At 47.9% G+C, this 18,365-nt stretch overlaps 1 protein-coding gene across 4 annotated transcripts in view; it reads right to left on the bottom strand.

Annotated features, from left to right (window-relative positions):
- The window catches only part of CREBBP (CREB binding lysine acetyltransferase), a 128,441-nt gene that overhangs the window by 13,936 nt on the left and 96,140 nt on the right, over window positions 1–18,365 (bottom strand). For 3 of the 4 annotated variants that reach the window (XM_086692123.1, XM_086692121.1, XM_086692124.1), the window contains 7 exons: window positions 14,637–14,755; window positions 13,047–13,286; window positions 12,503–12,591; window positions 6,945–7,055; window positions 5,371–5,427; window positions 2,237–2,314; window positions 1,917–1,984 (listed from right to left, as the gene is read on the bottom strand). In XM_086692123.1, coding sequence (XP_086548249.1) covers window positions 1,917–1,984; window positions 2,237–2,314; window positions 5,371–5,427; window positions 6,945–7,055; window positions 12,503–12,591; window positions 13,047–13,286; window positions 14,637–14,755 — 762 coding nt within the window. The remainder of the gene's footprint in view (window positions 1–1,916; window positions 1,985–2,236; window positions 2,315–5,370; window positions 5,428–6,944; window positions 7,056–12,502; window positions 12,592–13,046; window positions 13,287–14,636; window positions 14,756–18,365) is intronic. The other variant, XM_086692122.1, reaches the window with a different exon arrangement.

Raw genomic sequence — 18,365 nt, 5'->3', positions numbered from 1 at the left:
GCCTTATGCCGCGGGGCCTGCCGCACACACGTCGTCACACATACGTGCAGACAACTTTGGGGGATACGGGGGTAACAGTGTCAATGCAGAGTTTAGAAACCAACGTCCTGAATCGTAGTCTCCCTTTCCCCCAGGCTTTCAATGTGCATTTTCACCCAAACCACGTGACGGGGACTTTTCTGTCCCTTTACGGGCTCAAATCCTTTGGTGTCTGCTTTCTGACGTCGGGGTCGCCCCATCTCCAGGGAGGCCTCTCACAACCCTGCCCAGGGGCTCTGGCTCGGGGGCGTCTCCAGTGGTCCTTCCTCCCTCTACCCGGCTGGGCTGCGTGCGCGGTCCCAGGCAGGGAGGGGCCCGGGGGATAGTGGCTGACTCGACGGAGGTACGGGACTGGCACAATTGCACACGCGGCAGCCTGTCCTTTGCAGCCTACAGACGCTCGCAAAGGCTGTGCTCACACGTCTGCGCCAAGGGGTGTAGGGGTGGCCAGACTTCCGAGGTCCTCTTCTGTCAGTCAGTGTTATGTGTCTCTGACGCTAAGGCTCACCTCGTAGGCCTGCTCTTGGGCTTTTCTGTCCCCCTCCGCCACCAGCCGCAACTGCTCTCCTACCCAGGCCCAGCTCTCCTGGCAACTGTGCTTTGGTCATGAGGCTCTGGTCCAGCAAGGTGTTTCTAGGCTGCTGACTGCTTGAGCGATCTCACTCAGAACAGATGCTCTAAAGCAGGGGTTCTCACCTGAGGACAACTGTGCCCCCGGCCCCGGGGGAACATGTGGCATTTCTGAAGGCCATTTCTGATGGCCACCACTCAGGGGGGCGGGGGTAGTGTTACTGGCATTTAGTGGGTGGCAACCAGAGATGCTCCTAAATTCCTACAGAGCATAGGACAGCCCCCATAACAAAAAGTCATCGGGGCCCTGAATGTCAATGGTGGCTCAGCTGAGAAACCCTGAGCTAAAGGAAAGCATTACAACAGTTTGGGAGTTTATCGGCATTTCAATAGGTTTTACAAGAGCGAGGTTAAGTTATAGGATAATTGTGCATTTTGGTAACAACAGTCTTTACCTGTTACCACTGAGTTGGGAAGCCCCTGGAGTGGCTTCCTCCTGGCCTGCCCCCCCACCCCCCCACCCCGGCAAGGGATCTCTCTCTCCTGCTCCTTGCCCCTCAGAGGCCCTGGCTCTCACTGGGGATGCCTTGAGCAGTGTGCTAGCCGCCTGCCCTGCTGGGGAGCACCGGGCAAGTGGGCTGTCAAGGCGCTGCTGCAGGTGGCTTTTTTTACTCGGGGTTGCTGTGAACTCGGCAAAGGACAGTTCGGGAATGACACGCTGTGCAAGGGGCTCCCAGCCCTCGAGAACCGGGTTGACAAAGATCACGATGGAAAAGGAGGCTATCTCCAAAAGAGTCAAGACTACCCATGAAGACTTGAACTTCAAGTCGCAACGGGCTGCTCTCTACTGTGGAAGGACACCAGCTGCCCCCTAAACACAGCAGCAAAACGCATAACCAGTCCTCAGGCAGACCAGGCTCTGCCAGTCCCAGCAGAGAGGGCCACGCAACTGCCCCGTGCGGCCCAGGGCTGAGCGTGCTGGTCACAACAGGATGCCAGAGTGGGGTGTCTATGTGTGTGTTGGCAGGGGTCAGGTTTCTGAGCTACCTGAAAAGGATCTGCTGACGCATTTTCTCTCAGAGCTTTCTAAATTTTCACGTAGAGCACAAACGGACCGTAAATCTGGTTTTCGGGCAAAGATCAGGCCCAATGATTCCATTTAGCGGTGCTAGAAAGTGAACTTGGCACAGACCCCCGGACAAATGGACCCCACAGCCAAGTACTGAGAGGGGCTGAAGGAAGACCAGGGAGCGGGAACAAGCACCTCACGCACAGATGGGGGAACAAAAAACCTTTCCACAACTTACTCTTCGCACTGAACTTGTTTTCTTTCCGAGTTCTGCCGGTTTTCTTCAGGCAGTTGTCGCACACGAAGCTGTAAAAGAACGGGTGTGATCAGATTGCATAAAATAGTCTCGCCACCAAGACATGCGGCTTAAGTGCCTTGCTGGCAGCATCATTCACAAGTGAAGGGGCAGAGTGCTTTGAGCCCACAGTCCCAGCAGGCAGACGCTGAGGACACAAACTGAGAAGGAGCTGCTGTCGGCTTCACTGCAGGCCCCTCCCTCCTCCACTCCGCGCAAAGGCTTTTCCCAAGATCACAGGAAATCACCAGGAAATTACTCACCCCGAAGGCCAAATGATGTCATAGTGCAGAACACAAATCTGATGCATCTTCCGGCCACACTCCTTGCAATCGACAAAACTGGAAGACAAAGAGAGTGTGCTGTAATGCACATGGAAACATACAAGGGAGCTGTCCAAGGGAGCCGTCGGCAGAAGCTCGGGTACCGCGTTCACACCTTGTCCTCTGATCACTTCCAGTGTCTGTGGCACTCATGAATGCCTCTGCTGATTGCTTCAGCTGTATTTTGCTTTATTCTTTCCCTACGCCCAACATGGGGCTTGAACGCACGACTCCAAGATCAAGAGTCACGCACTGCACCGAATGAGCCAGCCAGGCACCTCTGATTCAGCCGTATTTTAAAAATGCACAGGCACAATATTTTCTGTGAGAAAGCTGGGCTCCTCCACTTCCCTGTACAAATGCCTATGCCTTGCTTCTCCCAATCTCCTTTGCAATCAGAAATGAAACTTCACTTTCAAAAATTGATATGAAAGAGGTGCATTTTACAGGCCAGTATTTCTGATATTACTACGCATTTCCAAGACCAGTGCCTGCACATGTGTAAACGGACTCAAATAACCGAGAACAACACTTGCACGTTAGAAACACTTGCTCTTAAGCCGAGGTACAGGAAGCATCTGCTCCGAGTCAACCACAAAGGTGGGAAGCGCTAAGCTGACCGGCAAGCGACGGCCTTTGTTCGAGTCAGCACTGGACAGCAGGGGCGAGGTGCTACTCACCCAGCCCCCACTGCGGCTCACCTGGCTGTCACCTCAGCCGGGAATCTTAGTTGCCAACACGCGTGGATACGCAAACCTGTTTCCTCAGCCACCCGCTTAACCACCACCACACCTTACGTCTGGAGGAATGCTGAGGCCTAGAAGGCACCACACCTCCTCCAACTCTGCTAAGTTCCAGCTCTTCCTATCAGCCTTGATGCTGAGCCCGGTAACGTGACGTACACTCTCGACACTGCCTTGAGTCCTGGGCCCCCATCTCTCCTCTGCCCCTGCTGAGCAAGCCTTCAGCCACGGATCCAGTCTAACTCTGCCTCTCTGTTCCTATTTGGTTGGGACAGGGAAAGGACACACATGTGCAAAACTGTGTACAACAGCAGCACGAGTGCCTAGTTCACGGCCTGCCAGCACTCTGCAGCATCCTGTGCTGTCGCGACTGCCACCACCCACCCCCCACCGCCTCCCATGGCTGCTCCGTCTGGACCTTGCTCTTTGCCTCTAGTGCTGCCTTGCCCCCAACCAGCTCCTTCTCTGAAACCTCAGCAGTGGGGCTCATACTCTGTGTTAGGAATTTAAAGGGTCACCAGGCAACAGTTCCCGGTTTCTGTGCCCCCTCCAAAGATACTCCACTCTCAATGTTTTCCTATGTGACAGAAGAGGACGGAAGGAAGGAAGGAAGGAAGGGAGGGAGGGAGGGAGGGAGGGAGGGAGGGAGGGAGGAAGGGAGGAAGGGAGGAAGGGAGGAAGGAAGGAAGGAAGGAAGGAAGGAAGGAAGGAAGGAAGGAAGGAAGAAAAAAGTATGTGCTAGGGGCGGCTGGGTGGCTCAGTCAGTTAAGTGTCCAGCTCTTCCGTTCGGCTCAGGCCATGATCTCACGGTTTGTGGGTTTGAGCCCCGTGTCGGGGTCACCGCTCTCAGAGCGGAGCCTGCTTGGGATCCTCTCTCTGCCCCTCTCCTACCTGTGCTCTTTCTCTCTCAAAATAAACAACAACAAAACTATGTTCTAGACCTCATTCTATCAATTTTCAATTTCATCCTCTCCCCACGAACCATTATTAACCACGTGGCTGGCTCCTGTTCCCATGTTTCCTGTTCATGCACAAGCATCTCAGCGGCCACCTAGATGGTCCCCTTCCTCACCCGCACAGTGTGGCTTCTCCTACCAAGAGGTGCTCCTTTATTTAGGTCAAGCTTCTACTTCCTGCCTGAGCTGTTGCTCTGAGTCTCTTAACTAGCTTCCTACTAGAAAGCAAAGTCATTTCCTGGCCTGGTGAATCCACCTCACAGATCCAGGATGATCTTTCCACAGCAGAAACCAATGAAGTCCTTCAAAACCTCCAGGGCACACAGAGGAGATCCGTATGTCAAAGAACAGTGTAAGTAGCCCTTCACCCAGTGCAGGGGAGGTTCACATAATGTGAACAACGGACACAGAACATCAGGACAGACGATCCACTGGTGATGAAAAATACGGGGCACAGCCTCCTCACGCACCAGGCACCGTGCTGAGGCTGGAGCTCGAGTATCTGCCGTGCCCTCCCCTACTGCCTGGGCACTGCTGCTGGGAAAGCCCGGGTGAGCTCCCAACAGGAAAGCCCTTCAAAATGAGCCCCTGGTGCAAAGTCTCCATCTTCCACTGCAGCATTCGACCCCCCCCGCCACCCCCCGAGCTGGGGCGTTGGGACCAAGGGAAGGAGGACCTATCTCTCGGCTCCCAAACATCCCATGGTGTTGGAGCCTGTGCTCACCGAAGCAACAGAACACAATGGGCACCTCCACACGCTGGGGTGCTCTGAGCACTTGGCTTTAGGTACCTGGAGACACTGCCACATGGAAGGAACTCTGAAGCCTCTTTAGGGGTTATCGCAAAGCAAACTTTGCAAAAGAAGCATCCTCACTGACCAGTGGAGACAACAAGAGGATCTGACAATGGCCTTTGGAAATATACCAAAGTGGCAAGAACATACGCCAGGCCTCCTGTTACTCGTTTTTAAACAGTCGTTTCTAAAAAGTTTCCTTCCTGAAATTTCCCTTTAAAAGGTGTTAGTGCTACCCCAGCAAATATTCATATCTTTAGTCTCTAAAGAGTCACACTAAACGGCCTCTCAATAACCATGGTGACGGAGTTAGCAGAAAGGTTCTGAGAGAACCAAAGCATCCATTTAATGTCATTGCTGTTAAAATTCAGGAACTGGACAGGATGCTGCAGAGACATACATATTTTGTTTGAGGTAAAAAGAATGCATATCTGAAATAACTTCACACAGAGAATCCCACCCAGGGCAACCCACTCCCAACATTCCAAAGGGGCCTTCTCCTGCAGGCCCGTCACAAGGAGGGATTTTCCCGATCTGAAGCTTAAAATCCAAAAGTCAGAAAGAAATCGCTTATCTACTCACGGTTCAGGATCTAAGGTATCATTTTTCTTCTTTTCAAACTGATCCTTTGAAATTGTCCTTGTTTAAAAAAAAAAAAAAGGGAAGAAAGAAAACTGTTAACTAACTAAATGTATTTCTTGAGCATGAACTACAGGGTCTGTGGGATATTATTTTATAACTACTTTTTCAAATAAAAAGTAAATAATGGTCAGCTGAAATCCCAAGTATAAAACTTATTTCCACAGAAAGTACTATCATATGTTTTTCTCTATCTGCCTTGGATATTTCCTCCCAACTATCACCAGGACTTATTATAAGATTTAATTAAGACTAGTCAAAATATGATGCCAAAATCGTGTTGAGACCCAAAACTATAAACTGTCAATTCAATCTGTACGGTGAATGACTCCTGGATCTGACTGATAATTGGCATGATCAACTCTTGTAATGGTAACTGAATTAGATGACACAAGATCAGCATCTACTTGGGGATATTTGACTTATTTTTAAAGAACTGAGTATTTGGTTTCTATACGGTCCTTTTGTTATGATCAGTGTATATGCGAATTATCTCTGATTCACAGAGTTATATAAGCCAATTATTAATCAGGAAATTGGACCAAAGTGTTAGAATTACAAGGGACGTAAAAATAAACTGAATACAGAGAAGGTCTGTCATGTCAGTTTGTATGTCTCACTAGTGGCCACGATTTGTTCTGTGTCTGGATAAAGTAAAGCTGACGTGCAGAGTCCATGGCCACTGCTTGGGCGAGAAGCCTTCCCACCGGTGGTGGACAGTCACACTAGCAGGGCAGGAGTCATGACAGAGTCAGGAGAAAAGAGAGAACCACAAGATGCTGGCAGCCCTCGGCAGACCCGGTGGCCGGCAGGCTTTCGGTATCTCAAGCACGTGCACGAGTTGACCATTCAACTGGTGGGTTCGCCTCTTCTGGCCACATTCTATGTGACTGCTCAGAGGTGAACTCCATCAGGGGATAAGCTTTGGGGAGGAAAAGGTGAACTCAGTGAAGGAATGAATGGACCAACCCAGGCCTGTGCACGCTGGAGCAAGTGCCACACCTCCAGCCACAAGGAGGCAGGTTTACCCTCCGGGGTCTCGCTGCCTTCCGTCACAGGCTCTGCAGCTTAGAGGACAGAGAGTTCAGTAGAAGATCGGAAGAATGCTAAAGACGGGGTATGTACACACGATTCGTTTTTCGTCACTGCCAGTTCTGTCAAAAGGGACCTGGTTTCTTAGGTCTAAGTGAAAATTTACAATTTCCCCAAAGGGAGGAGGACCACCACCAGGAAAAAGCAGGAGTTTTAAAGGAAGAGACACAGTGAGGTCAACAGAGACCAGTCCGCTGCTGCGGAGGCTACGGGTGTCACAGTCTCGTGAGGAGGGAAGAATGTGGAGGTGGCAGCCGTGTCTAGCTGAAGAGCTACATTCTGACGCAGGAACGTGGGCGTGGCAAATATGAAAAAACACATCACCCGGAAGTCAAAATGGCAGAGGTGCTTCCCTTTTAATTGCGGACAAGAGGGACAAAACAATTACGAGTCAACCCCGAGAAAAATGACAGCATAGTACTTACGTCTGGGGTTGTGAAGGGTCGTCACCCAGGGTAACATTCTCCCCCTGGATCTCTGTGAAACACTTCTCACAGAAATGATACCTGTCAGCAAGAAGGCCATACTTGGGTGAACTGGTCCATCATAACACACAGCCACCCAAGCAACGAAGCCACCAATCAGAGCAGGGCAGATCACCACGACGAAGGGGGGGCGTTGTTGGTTGATTGATGGGTCAGTGAGGACAATGGAAGGAACAGGGGCAGGTGGGGAAGGGCAGGATTAGAGAACAGGGGAGGGAACAAATAGCACAGACATGAAGGTAAGACGCAAACACCGAGACAACACAGAGCAGAAAGCCAAGGCAAAGCTTGATTAGCATTCGGTCTCACTGCACACATCACAGGCCATCATCACTAACAACGGCTGGGCTCGGGCCAGCTCCGAGATGCAAACGTTTTCAAGGAATTGTTAATACTAGAATTGCAAGGAGCCTCAATTTAGGAGTTTGAATTTTGTTATTACTTCAGAGAAAATCAAATATAACTCCAGGGTTTCCGATGGAGAAGTTTTACTTCGAACAAAACAGTCTGACAAAGGCCTTAAAAAAGCAATTATTTTTCAAAACGGGAAATTTATGCTTGACAGCAATGCACAGATTTTATTTCCGGTATTAAGCCAGATCTTTTAAAGGTATGAAAATGTTGGGCACGCAGAACCGGTTTTAATTTTTTTCCTGTTATTTTTCTCATGTTAATCACTTCGTTAAATGAGTTACAATACGAATGAAACCAAATCCATATTCTGGACAAACATTTAACAGAAATGCAGTCGGGGTCAAAGACTTTCCAGCCATTTATCAGTACGAATGTACAGAGAAAAAAAAAAACTATGATATATTGTATAAACAATACAATATATGTAAATCCATGAACAATCAATCTCAAAGACTTTGAAAATTCAGTTCTAAAGCTTTGGTTTAAACTGTTTGGTACTGGGACCAATCATTCACCAATCTGAGATCCTCAGTGATTGACTGCTCTGACTTGGTGACAATCCAAGTTAAGCAAATTTGGAAAGTTGATCTTTATAGCACAATCTGCATTTGAGAAATTATCCATCACCCCAATTTCTTGTAAGATAATACAAGCCTGGGCTCAAGCTATCCAAGAAGAACAATTAAAATAAAAACTCTTAAATGTTTGGAAAGGAGACGAATGAGAAATCAACAGAAGTGCAGGCTGACGCTGCATCAAACAAGATGAGCACACAAGAATACTGTAAAAATAAACAAGCCGAATGGAGGTGGATTCACAAGCGAAAAGGATGAGTAGAAGGTAGTGGCAGCAGCACAACAAAATGCGGTTTTAGTGCTCAAAACTACGTCTACGAGATGCCAAGAGGATTAGTGTTAAAGACACTGTGACGAGACTCGGAGTGCCACACCGCACGGACACGCGCAGGGGACGCGGCAGCTCGCAGGGTCACTCACGCACGCGCACGCGCACACACGCCTTCAAGGACAGAGGCGCAGGCCCCCACCCGGCCGTCTGTCTCCATTCCTGCTCACATCAGTCCCCAGCGAGTTCTAATTCTAGTCTTAATTACACACACTAAGCATTCTGTCTGCTGGACTTCACCGACTAAACACACACAGTCAATTAAAAGCACAAAACTTCAGAGTGCAGCATCTCAAAATGGTCCGATCTTTCCGTCTGTCGATGAAGGCATGACAGACTCACTGTGGGGAGGAACTGGATTAATGAAAGTTTCTTCCCGGGACCAGTTTACTTGTGATGATCCAATCAATGAATTCTGCCAAGAGTAAAAACTCTGACCAAGAACAAACAGATAAATATTGCTGTTTAAAAATATCTACATCTATGTTTTTGTTTTGTTTTGTTTTGCTTTGTTTTCTGAATCAACTATAACAAGATGCTGGCTATTCACTATTTTGGAAATGTTCTTACAGAGCCTTAAATCATGTGGTAAACAGGATTTCCATGTGCAGGAGGGCGTGATCGTCACTGGCAATTAAAGTGCAGAAACCATAAACCAATTCAGGGGCAAACAGAACAATATGCAAAAAAGATATCCCCCTCAATATGAACTATTTCTCTTTTAAAAATAAAACTTGTAGGGGCGCCTGGGTGGCTCAGTCGGTTGAGTGTCTGACTTCAGCTCAGGTCATGATCTCACACTCCATCAGCTCGAGTCCCGTGTCAGGCTCTGTGCTGACAGCTCAGAGCCTGGAGCCTGCCTCAGATTCTGTGTCTCCCTCTCTCTCTGCCCCTCCCCTGCTCATGCTCTGTCTCTCTCTGTCTCAAAAATAAATAAAAACATTTAAAAAAATAAAAATAAATAAAAATAAAACTTGGAATTGAGTGTTCCAATTCATTTTATGATCAAGCATACAGCTACCGCCGGCTAGCGAAAAGGTGAACTCGTCTGGAAGTGAAATCGCCACAATAGTTACACGTGAGGCAAAACGGCTTTAAGATCCGGGACAGACTCTTAGCCCTTATTCGAGCAGGACATCAAGCCCAGCGACATCCAGGAAACAAGAACCATCAGCCCATCACTCTCCGGCGGAGGAAACTAGCCCGGAGCAAAGCCCTGATGCCTTAATGGCAGACCCCAGTGATGCTGGAAGCCTACACCCTCCGTGGGCAACTAACCTGGATCTCCAAAGCACCTCCGGGATGGAAACTGGGAGGCACAGAAACAGTGTGTGTCCCAAAGCAAGTGGAGACATTGGAGAATCGAACGTGCTGGGTTTGAGAAGGGTCCTGAGAGGCGGCAACAGTCTGGAGAAGGGGGCACAGCCACCCACTGGTCAAGTCTGCTGAAACTGCCCTGGCAATCACTGGGGGACACACTGGAATGCCACACTGTCCCCCCCCTTTATTCCCTAGTCCAAACTTTATTCCCCCTAAAAATACAGAATGGTTCAGAAAGTCACTTTTCAATCTTAAGAGCCTCGTTGACACTCTGCCTTGTGTGAAGAAAGCAACCAGATGAACATGGAACTGCAAAGGAGAAATACTTCACGTAATCCAACAACGATGTGCATGTGGGTACCTAAAATTAGCACAATATGATTGCGTAGTTTCTCTGTAAGGGTAATTTAATGTATGGAGTAAATTTTCAAATGCAGATTGTTTTAAGTACCATAATAGTATACAAAAATAACTGGGATATCTAAAGATAGTATCTGAAAAATTTATACACAAGTTTTCCCAACATGAGTTTCAAATATTCAAAGCATGGAAACAAGTGAAGACGGGTTTACATGCTAGTTTACATTAGTTTCACTTGTTCAAGTGGTCTGTAGGACATCCTATTGCTCGAGGTGCCCAGTTTAGGACAAGGAGTGCCAAAACAATTATTTGTGAGAACACCACGGTGTTCACAAGTAGTCAGAGATGCAAATAAAAACTCAAGCAGTTAAGATGTTCATCGTGGAGTGAGGCCACTGCTTTCTTAGCATTACAGCACGTTAATCTCTGCAAGCACAGTGTCCTAGGAAGCAGGCCTTGCGAGATTCAGTGAAGGAGCGGGATGCCTACACTTTAGGCCAGAACTGTATTTCTGTCTCTACTCGTAAGAAAAACACTTTTGTTCAGTAAAGATGAAATTCTACACAAAAATAAAACTGGACATTTCAGATCTTCCCAAACAACCCCATGGCTGTGCTCCCCGAGCAACCTCCTGCCAGAGGGAAGTGTGCCTTGATCCTATCAGTTCTATTGAAATTAATTGCTCTCAAATGAGCAAATCAGTAAAGGCAGGGTCCCAAAGGACATAGGAACAGTGAAACAACAATGAAAAGGCCCCCAAATTTTAGAAATGGAAGCAAGCAACCTGCTGTCTGTTCTTCCTTCTAGACCCAAACCACGTTGGGCACTCAGCAGCGGGGGCATTTTTCAGGAAACAGGTAACTGAAATCTGTTCTCTTAAAATTTCCCAACTTTATTTTGCTTGGCACATAAGTTTCCAAAGTGAATTCCTGTTCACTGTTTCACGGAGACTGACAACCGAGGTTGTTAGGGAAGGTGTTATTGTGCTTGTATTATGAACAACAAGGTAAAACTTCATACGTTATGGGACGTGCTAAAGGTCAGGGGGCTAGAACTGTAGCTGAAAGGGCCAGAACTCCCACAAGAGCACTTGTCAGTACAGGAGAGATTCCATCAAGAAGGAACTATGGTATTATTTCAAACTGTCTCCCACCGATAGAAAGGGAAGCTAGGACAGAAACTAAATTCCTGATGTTAACGTATTTTTAACGTTAAGGATGGGGTACAGGCCACACTCCAGCACCTCACTCTAACTGAACGGTGCCCGAACAAGCAGGCTGGGCAAGGCTTAGCAACCTTTCTTTTGAGACATGTTTATGTCAATAGTTCTTGCTTTTGTTTTAAAGTAGAATTTTGAAGGGATTTACTAATTATAAATATGATTAGATATTTTTAAAAATTGGAAGTATTTTAAAATCATCAGAACACAGATAATTTCAAAACTAAATATTATTGAGGCCCGCACGTGTACCTCTGAACAAATAACAAAAAGCCCTCTACTTCGAAATATAGGAACATATGCAATTACTAGAAGCAGACAAGATCAAATCATCAAAACATCAAACCCTAATACTGACATTTAATACTTGAGCCTACAGACGAGGAACAGGCACAGAGCTGAACCTTGGTCACAGAAATTTGGTCGCCTATTCCTCAAATGGAGGCAAGGTAACTGAATGTGACCAAGATTTACAACCTGTGCCCCCAGGGAGGATGCCCTCGTGCTATGGCAACATGTGGCCGCCTGAAACAGGAGACACAGACAAGTTCAATTTTCAAAATGGCCCCAAAACTATGGAGGTTGTATTTGTGTGTGGCAAATTAACAACAAAAAAATACTATTTTCATTCTCTTTTACTTAAGACAGAAAACCCATTTAGCCATCCCCACATTTTAAGAGAATGGCAAATATTTCTCCAGGATAACTACCACTCACAAAACCCTGAAATGGCCATCCTATGATGGGGAGAACTCAACAAGAATGCAAGATCTCATTCAGTGCTGTGTTATTAATTTAAAAAAAAGTTTAAGTCTAAAGCTTTTATTCATTTTTATTTACTTTTCCTTTTATTATTCTTTTAAGGAAATATCATCAATGTAAGTCTTTCCATCAGACTGTCTGGCCCAAATTATGTAGGCAAATATTTACACGTGAAATAATAAAATACAATGTTTCCACTTAAGATCTTCAGAAAGGTATGTGAACCCTTATTAGAGTTACTCTGGACTCCAGACTCTTCGGTGGTTACATTTTGGAAAGACCACAGCTTAAGAACTAACCTTCCTGACTCAAGTAGTGCAGCCAGCAGGAGCTTCAATTGCTACCGTGTAAGAGCTTTCAAATGAAGAGATCACGGGCCTGAGTGACTCAGCAGCACGCAGAGTGGCCCATTTCATTAGAACTCCAGAAAAGACATAACCCAGGCTATCCTCAGACGGACCTGCTCGCCCTGAGACCTTTGTCCTGGGCCTATAAGCCAGGACGCCGGCTCGGTGCTCACCTGTTCTGATAGCTGTAGTAGGCAGCGTCGCGAGGAATTGTACACAGCTGCTTCCCGTAGCAGCACAAAGTCTGTGGGGAAAACTCATACTGCAAAAACAAAGGAGAAAATACTAAAAACGTATCCCAGTGACTGTCCTACAATGCTCTAGTTCACTAAGAAGAGCTGTCAGATTCAGCTAGTAAGATATTCCTATTGGTACATGGTATAGTTTTCTAACAATTTGCATAGCTGTTTAATAAAGACAATTTTGGATTCCATGTGACAGAATCAACGTCAAAAGACATTTGTTACACATTGATAAAGGTACAGAGGAGAAGCCAGAAAGGCATAACCCAAGGTCCTCCCCAATAAGCAACTCTAGCTTTGATCACCCATTACATGGCTTCAGGCAATCGACTTGTTTTACAAATGCCCAGACTCCATCCGGGTCCTTCCCAGAACACAGGTGGGATACAATGTGGAGTCTATCATGTTATCATAATACCTGCTCTGGCTAATTTAACCGGCAAAGTTCACTTTCCAAAAAACGTCTAAACTGTACCTTGCGCCCACAACAATATCCAAGGGACTGCATGACGGGGTCAATTTCCTGCTCAAAGACCTCAGCAAGTTTGCTGCAGAACTTATAGACCCGGGACGTCTTCCGGTTATAGAGCCAGGCGTTGTTGAACATGAGCCAGACGTCATCCACATACTGCCAGGGTTCTTGGTACTGCCCCGTGTCCAGCTTCCGCTTGATGGTGGAAAGGTCCATAGGGTTCTTGACAATGTCAAAATAATCCTTAAAGACAAAAAAGTCTCAGTCTAGTGGATCCCCCCAATACTAAATGCCAGCCTTGCATAGCAGCTTTATCTTAAACAAAACAGAAACAGGAAGTACCAGAACAACTTCCATTTCTAATAGCAACAAATGGGAAATGAGAAGAAAATAACCTCTGACCTTCCTCTGGTTGAATTACCTAAAACTGTAATTAGTTTTGTCAGGTGTGACCAAATTATTTCAAAGGCAAAGAGAAAAATGATATTAATAAATTATTTAATAAAAAAATGGGTAAAAGATGTTAATAGAAACCTCCTTGGTTTTTACAATTTATTTTTAAAAAAGGTTTATTTATTTTTGAGACAGTATGGGCGGGGGAGGGGCAGAGAGAGAACAGGGCAGAGGATCCACAGCAGGAGCAGGCTCCACCGCTGTCAGCAGAGAGCCGGATGCAGGGTTCGAACTCACAAAGCATGAGCTAGTGACTTGAGCTGAAGTGAGATGCTCAACCGACTGAGCCACACCCTGATGCCCCGAAAAATTTTAAAGTAAGGATTTTAAACCACGGAATTAAAATGGTAAGCACATTTATCAGACAATATGTTTTTCTAGAGATTTACTCTTGGGCCTGGCAAACAAGATGAAATTCCAAGACAAACACAAAAACAGAAACAAAAATAGTAATACTGCTTAAAAAAAATCTGTTGGGTCACTATGACCTTTGCGAGACGACCCAGAGATACCAAAATGAGAGGCCCAGGTGCTTTCCAACTGATGATGACCAGTTCTTTCTTTAAAACCAGCCTTTGAGGGGCGCCTGGGTGGCGCAGTCAGTTAAGCGTCCGACTTCAGCCAGGTCACGATCTCGCGGTCCGTGAGTTCGAGCCCCGCGTCGGGCTCTGGGCTGATGGCTCAGAGCCTGGAGCCTGTTTGCGATTCTGTGTCTCCCTCTCTCTGCCCCTCCCCCGTTCATGCTCTGTCTCTCTCTGTCCCAAAAATAAACATTGAAAAAAAGAAAAAACAAAAAAAACAAAAAAAACAAAAAAAACAAAAAAAAAACCCAGCCTTTGAGACGAAGGCTCACACACAGCCCCAAATCTAAGTGAGGCTCCCGGGGCCGTGTGTTTGCAGGCGGTGTGCCCCGGTGCGCTCCCCCACCTTGGACCCTGGGGCAGACAGAATAGGTGGGGAAACACACACCCCACCCAGTGAGTCAAAGGTGTGTAAGAAAGGTGTGCTACTGATTCGACAGAGAAGTTTTTTTATAGGCGAAAAATCTTCCAAACAAGGGTATGCCACCCAATTTTGAGGTGAAACATGGACACCCGGGAGCTACGCTGGCACGGTTACACTGTCACTACGTGAACTTACCGGGATCCCTAGCAGCTGGGGGTCCACAGGCTGCCGGAAAGGCAAGGACTCCGGGTCCTGGCGGTACAGCGCTTCCAGGGTTGGCATCAGAGCCTGGCGTAACTCTTCCGGCTTAAAGACTGCAGGTAGAAAAACCAGGGGATGACACCATTCACAAGGCACGCAGACACCTCACCCACCACATTCCAAATCGAAGCCCGATCTGCCTCTCTAAGGGTCCAGCCATCTCCATCCCCACGGCCACCCGTGCCACGAGGCCTGCAAGGGCCCCCATTCCCAGCAGGGGCCGTGGACACTCTAAAGCTACGGTGTGGGGCTTCTGCAAATACAGTAACGGGGTTTTAAAAGTGCACCTACGTCATGAGACCAAATACCACACTGACAAGTTCGCGTCTTCAGTAAAAGAGTTTCCAACATTAAAACTGTGTTGAACCGAAAATGAAGCTAACTCCCAAATCTGCTTGAGCCAATGGGTGGTAATAAAGCCATTTTATTGGAAGGGGCCTTTCTTCCTCTGGTGACACTCTCTCTGTCCTTGGCTGAGGTAATCTCAGGCACCTGAGACAAACGGTTTTGTATTCCAACCTCACAAACAAATGTACACACTAAGAGAGCTACCAAATCAAATATTTCCCCCCAAAGTTCTGTGCTGTTCTCTCCACCCCTCAGCCACTCCACTTCCTACCACGCTTTCCGTTGTCACCAATCCAAGGACGAACACCAGCTGCCAAATACATTCAAGACGGTAGGTTCGCACAAAACCCAGTGAGTACTCAATTCATGGCCAGGAAAACGTGCGTGACAACCCACGAAGGCAAGAGGCGGCTCAGGCGGCAGTGCTCAGGTCGCGTCGCCCCGCCCCGCCCCGCCCCGCCCCGCAGTGGGGACCACTGGCGGCCCAGCGCCACTCCCCTCTGCGCGCAGAGGCCGGGCCTGCGGAGCGGATGTGCCCGACAGGAGCCTCACGAGAATACACACCCTGCCTTCGGCTAACCCCTTCTCTTCTATTCTGTTCTTTACAGAAATGGAGCAGCGTTTGGTTTTCTTTGAGTAATTCTTTATAAGAAAACAATTATTTAGTTAATCAACAGCTTTTGCATTCTTCTTAGGCCAGAGATCAGCAAACTCTGACCCACCGGTCCAGTCCAGCCAGCTGCCTTCCTGCGTACAGCTGGGGAGCTAAGATTGGTTTTTATGCTTTTTAATGGTTAGGAAAAAAAGAAAAGAGTAGTATTTCATGATACGTGAAATCAAAGGTTAGTCTCCAGAAGTAAAGGTTTATTAGAATGCAGCTCTGCTCTGTCTGTGGCGGCTTTCAGGCCACGAAACAGAGTGGCTGCAACAGAGACCGAACGGACGGACGCAAAGCCCACGGGGACTATCTGGCTCTTCATGGGGAGCGCGCTGCCCCCTGCTGGAGGCTGCATCCCCTCCTGGTGGCAAGCTCACACGTGGGTCACTTGGGTCCATCACTCATTTACTCGCTCACTACACATGTGTTTAAGACACCTATGCCGAGGGAAAAGCATTTTCAAACTCCTGTCTTCAGCCGCCAGCACTTCCTCAGCCACATTTCAAGTGCTCAGGAGCTACGTGTGGCTGGTGACAAGCACAGAGAGCACAGATAAGTAACGTTCCTGTCGTCACAGAAAGTTCTAGCACTGCTCTAGGCCCTTTCCAAGGGTCTCCGAAATTGTTTACTTTCGTAACATAAAATGATTTTCACAGTAACACTAGGCCGTCATCTTCCTGCCGCACCGTGTGGACATTTGCACGAACAAGCAAAAGGAACCACGAGTAACATCACTCGTGCCGCAGCACCACGCAGGCAGCGGCACCAAACCCGACTCCGTCGTCACCGTGCTCCGTGCTGCTGTGCACACAGAGGAAAACGTGGCAGCCGCACTCAACAACATCCTCGGTCGAGGAGTAAACGTTATTACTGTTAAGGATCTCAACCCTTGGCTACGCGTCTTGATCTCGCAGCACCGAACAGGAAGCGGGCGTCAAGCACTTCCCCGTGTGCGGCCAATGCCCCGGGAGGAGGCGCTCGTGCGCGTGGGGCCGACAGCGGAAGCGGCTGCTTTTCTCAGCGCTGAACAGTACGACTGGGAAAAAGACAGCTAGACAAGCTCCAGGTATTCAGATCTGGGTATGTGGCAGATACTCTCCCAAAAAGGAACAAAATGGGCCAGTTACACCAAGGACAATACACAGTATTTGTTGCCAATGATAAAATTTGGACTTAGGTCAAAATCAGAATTTGGAGAAACTTCTACCTGCCATGTGAGCTTGATTTGACAGCCTCTCAAAATTCCCAAGACTTCTTTTGAAGAGATTCATAGTGATGTTAATAAATGTGATTTTAAACAAATAGCGTGCAGTGAAGGGGCACCTGAGTGGCTCAGTCAATTAAGCGTCTGACTTCGGCTCAGGTCGTGATCGCACAGTTCATGGGTTCGAGCCCCAGGGTGGGATCTGGGCTGAGAGCTCAGAACCTGAAGCCTGCTTCAGATTCTGGGTCTCCCTCTCTCTGCCCCTCCCCCGCTGGCGCTCTATTTCCCTCTCTCTCAAAAATAAAATAAACATAATATATCGTACAGTGAAGTATGCTGACATTTGGAAAATCGGCGTAATTCAGCAAGCCGAATTCCAAGATGACCAAAGGATCGTGTTATTAAAAAATGAAACAACCCACCCCGCCAGGGGTAAAGGATTCATTCACAGCACAAGGCAAACAGATGGACTGTAATGTCTACGGGCATGACACCTTCAGTGCTGCTGTGGACCCAGACTGCACACTGCAACTGAGCTCTGTGAAACTTCCACTCACTGAGTTTTGGTGTAGTATCAAACAAGACTGCTCCCCATGAACTGAAACAAACGAGGCAGCACAAGAGAGCTGGTAGCAGCAGACAGGAGAGTCCAGCCGTGTCTGCCAGACTGAGTCACAATGTTGTAAAGAAAACACTGTCACGACTCTAAGTATGTTTGCTCTGGGAAGCTTATTTTTCATAAAAATATGTTATTCACGGACGCCATGGAACAGGTGTGTTAGAGAAATACGTATTTTTAAATTTCCGACAGAATAAACAGCGACATAATCCACACAAACAAAACCTCTGGGGTCCTCAATTTTTAGGAGTATAAACGGGCCTGACACCTGAAAGCTTCTGGTAGCCCATTATCTCCAGGGTCCCTCTCACTGGCAAAATTATAGAATGTCAGCCTCCGATACATCTCTGTCGTCTTTCCCAAATGTGTCACATGCAGTCCTTATCCTTCTGAGCGACATCCCATCTCCAAGGGTCACCTAACAATGTTCCAACACCCCGTTAACCTCCTTACTCGGGACCTCCAATGGGCAGAGAGCATCCTCACTCACGCGGCCCTCCCGCTGCACCAGGCCACTGGGGCCCACTGCGCTGCACCCTGACTCTTGGCACCCCGCTTCCCATCCATATCAGCGCACACACGTGCTGGCTCGGTGAGAATTTCCCTGGCACGGCTTTCGGGCGTCCTCCTGCTCAAATCTACCAGTGGCTGTACAGGTCTCGCCAGGCAAAAGCCCGAGCTCCTCGGCGGGTGCAAGGACTCGGACGCACCCACCCCTCTGGCCTGTCCCTCAGAGCCGTGGCCCGTTTCTCATTCCTTCCATAAACCCTGTGGGTCCTTAGGCCAGAGTCCAGCTCGCTGTCGTCATTTCTGAAGAGGTAAGACTGGGGGAAG

Source organism: Puma concolor, chromosome E3, assembly GCF_028749965.1.
Source record: "Puma concolor isolate L17-30 chromosome E3, mPumCon1.1.hap2, whole genome shotgun sequence".
Taxonomy (NCBI): domain Eukaryota; kingdom Metazoa; phylum Chordata; class Mammalia; order Carnivora; family Felidae; genus Puma; species Puma concolor.
The sequence above is the reverse complement of the archived record's forward strand: the minus strand, read 5'-3'. Positions and strand labels throughout refer to the sequence as shown.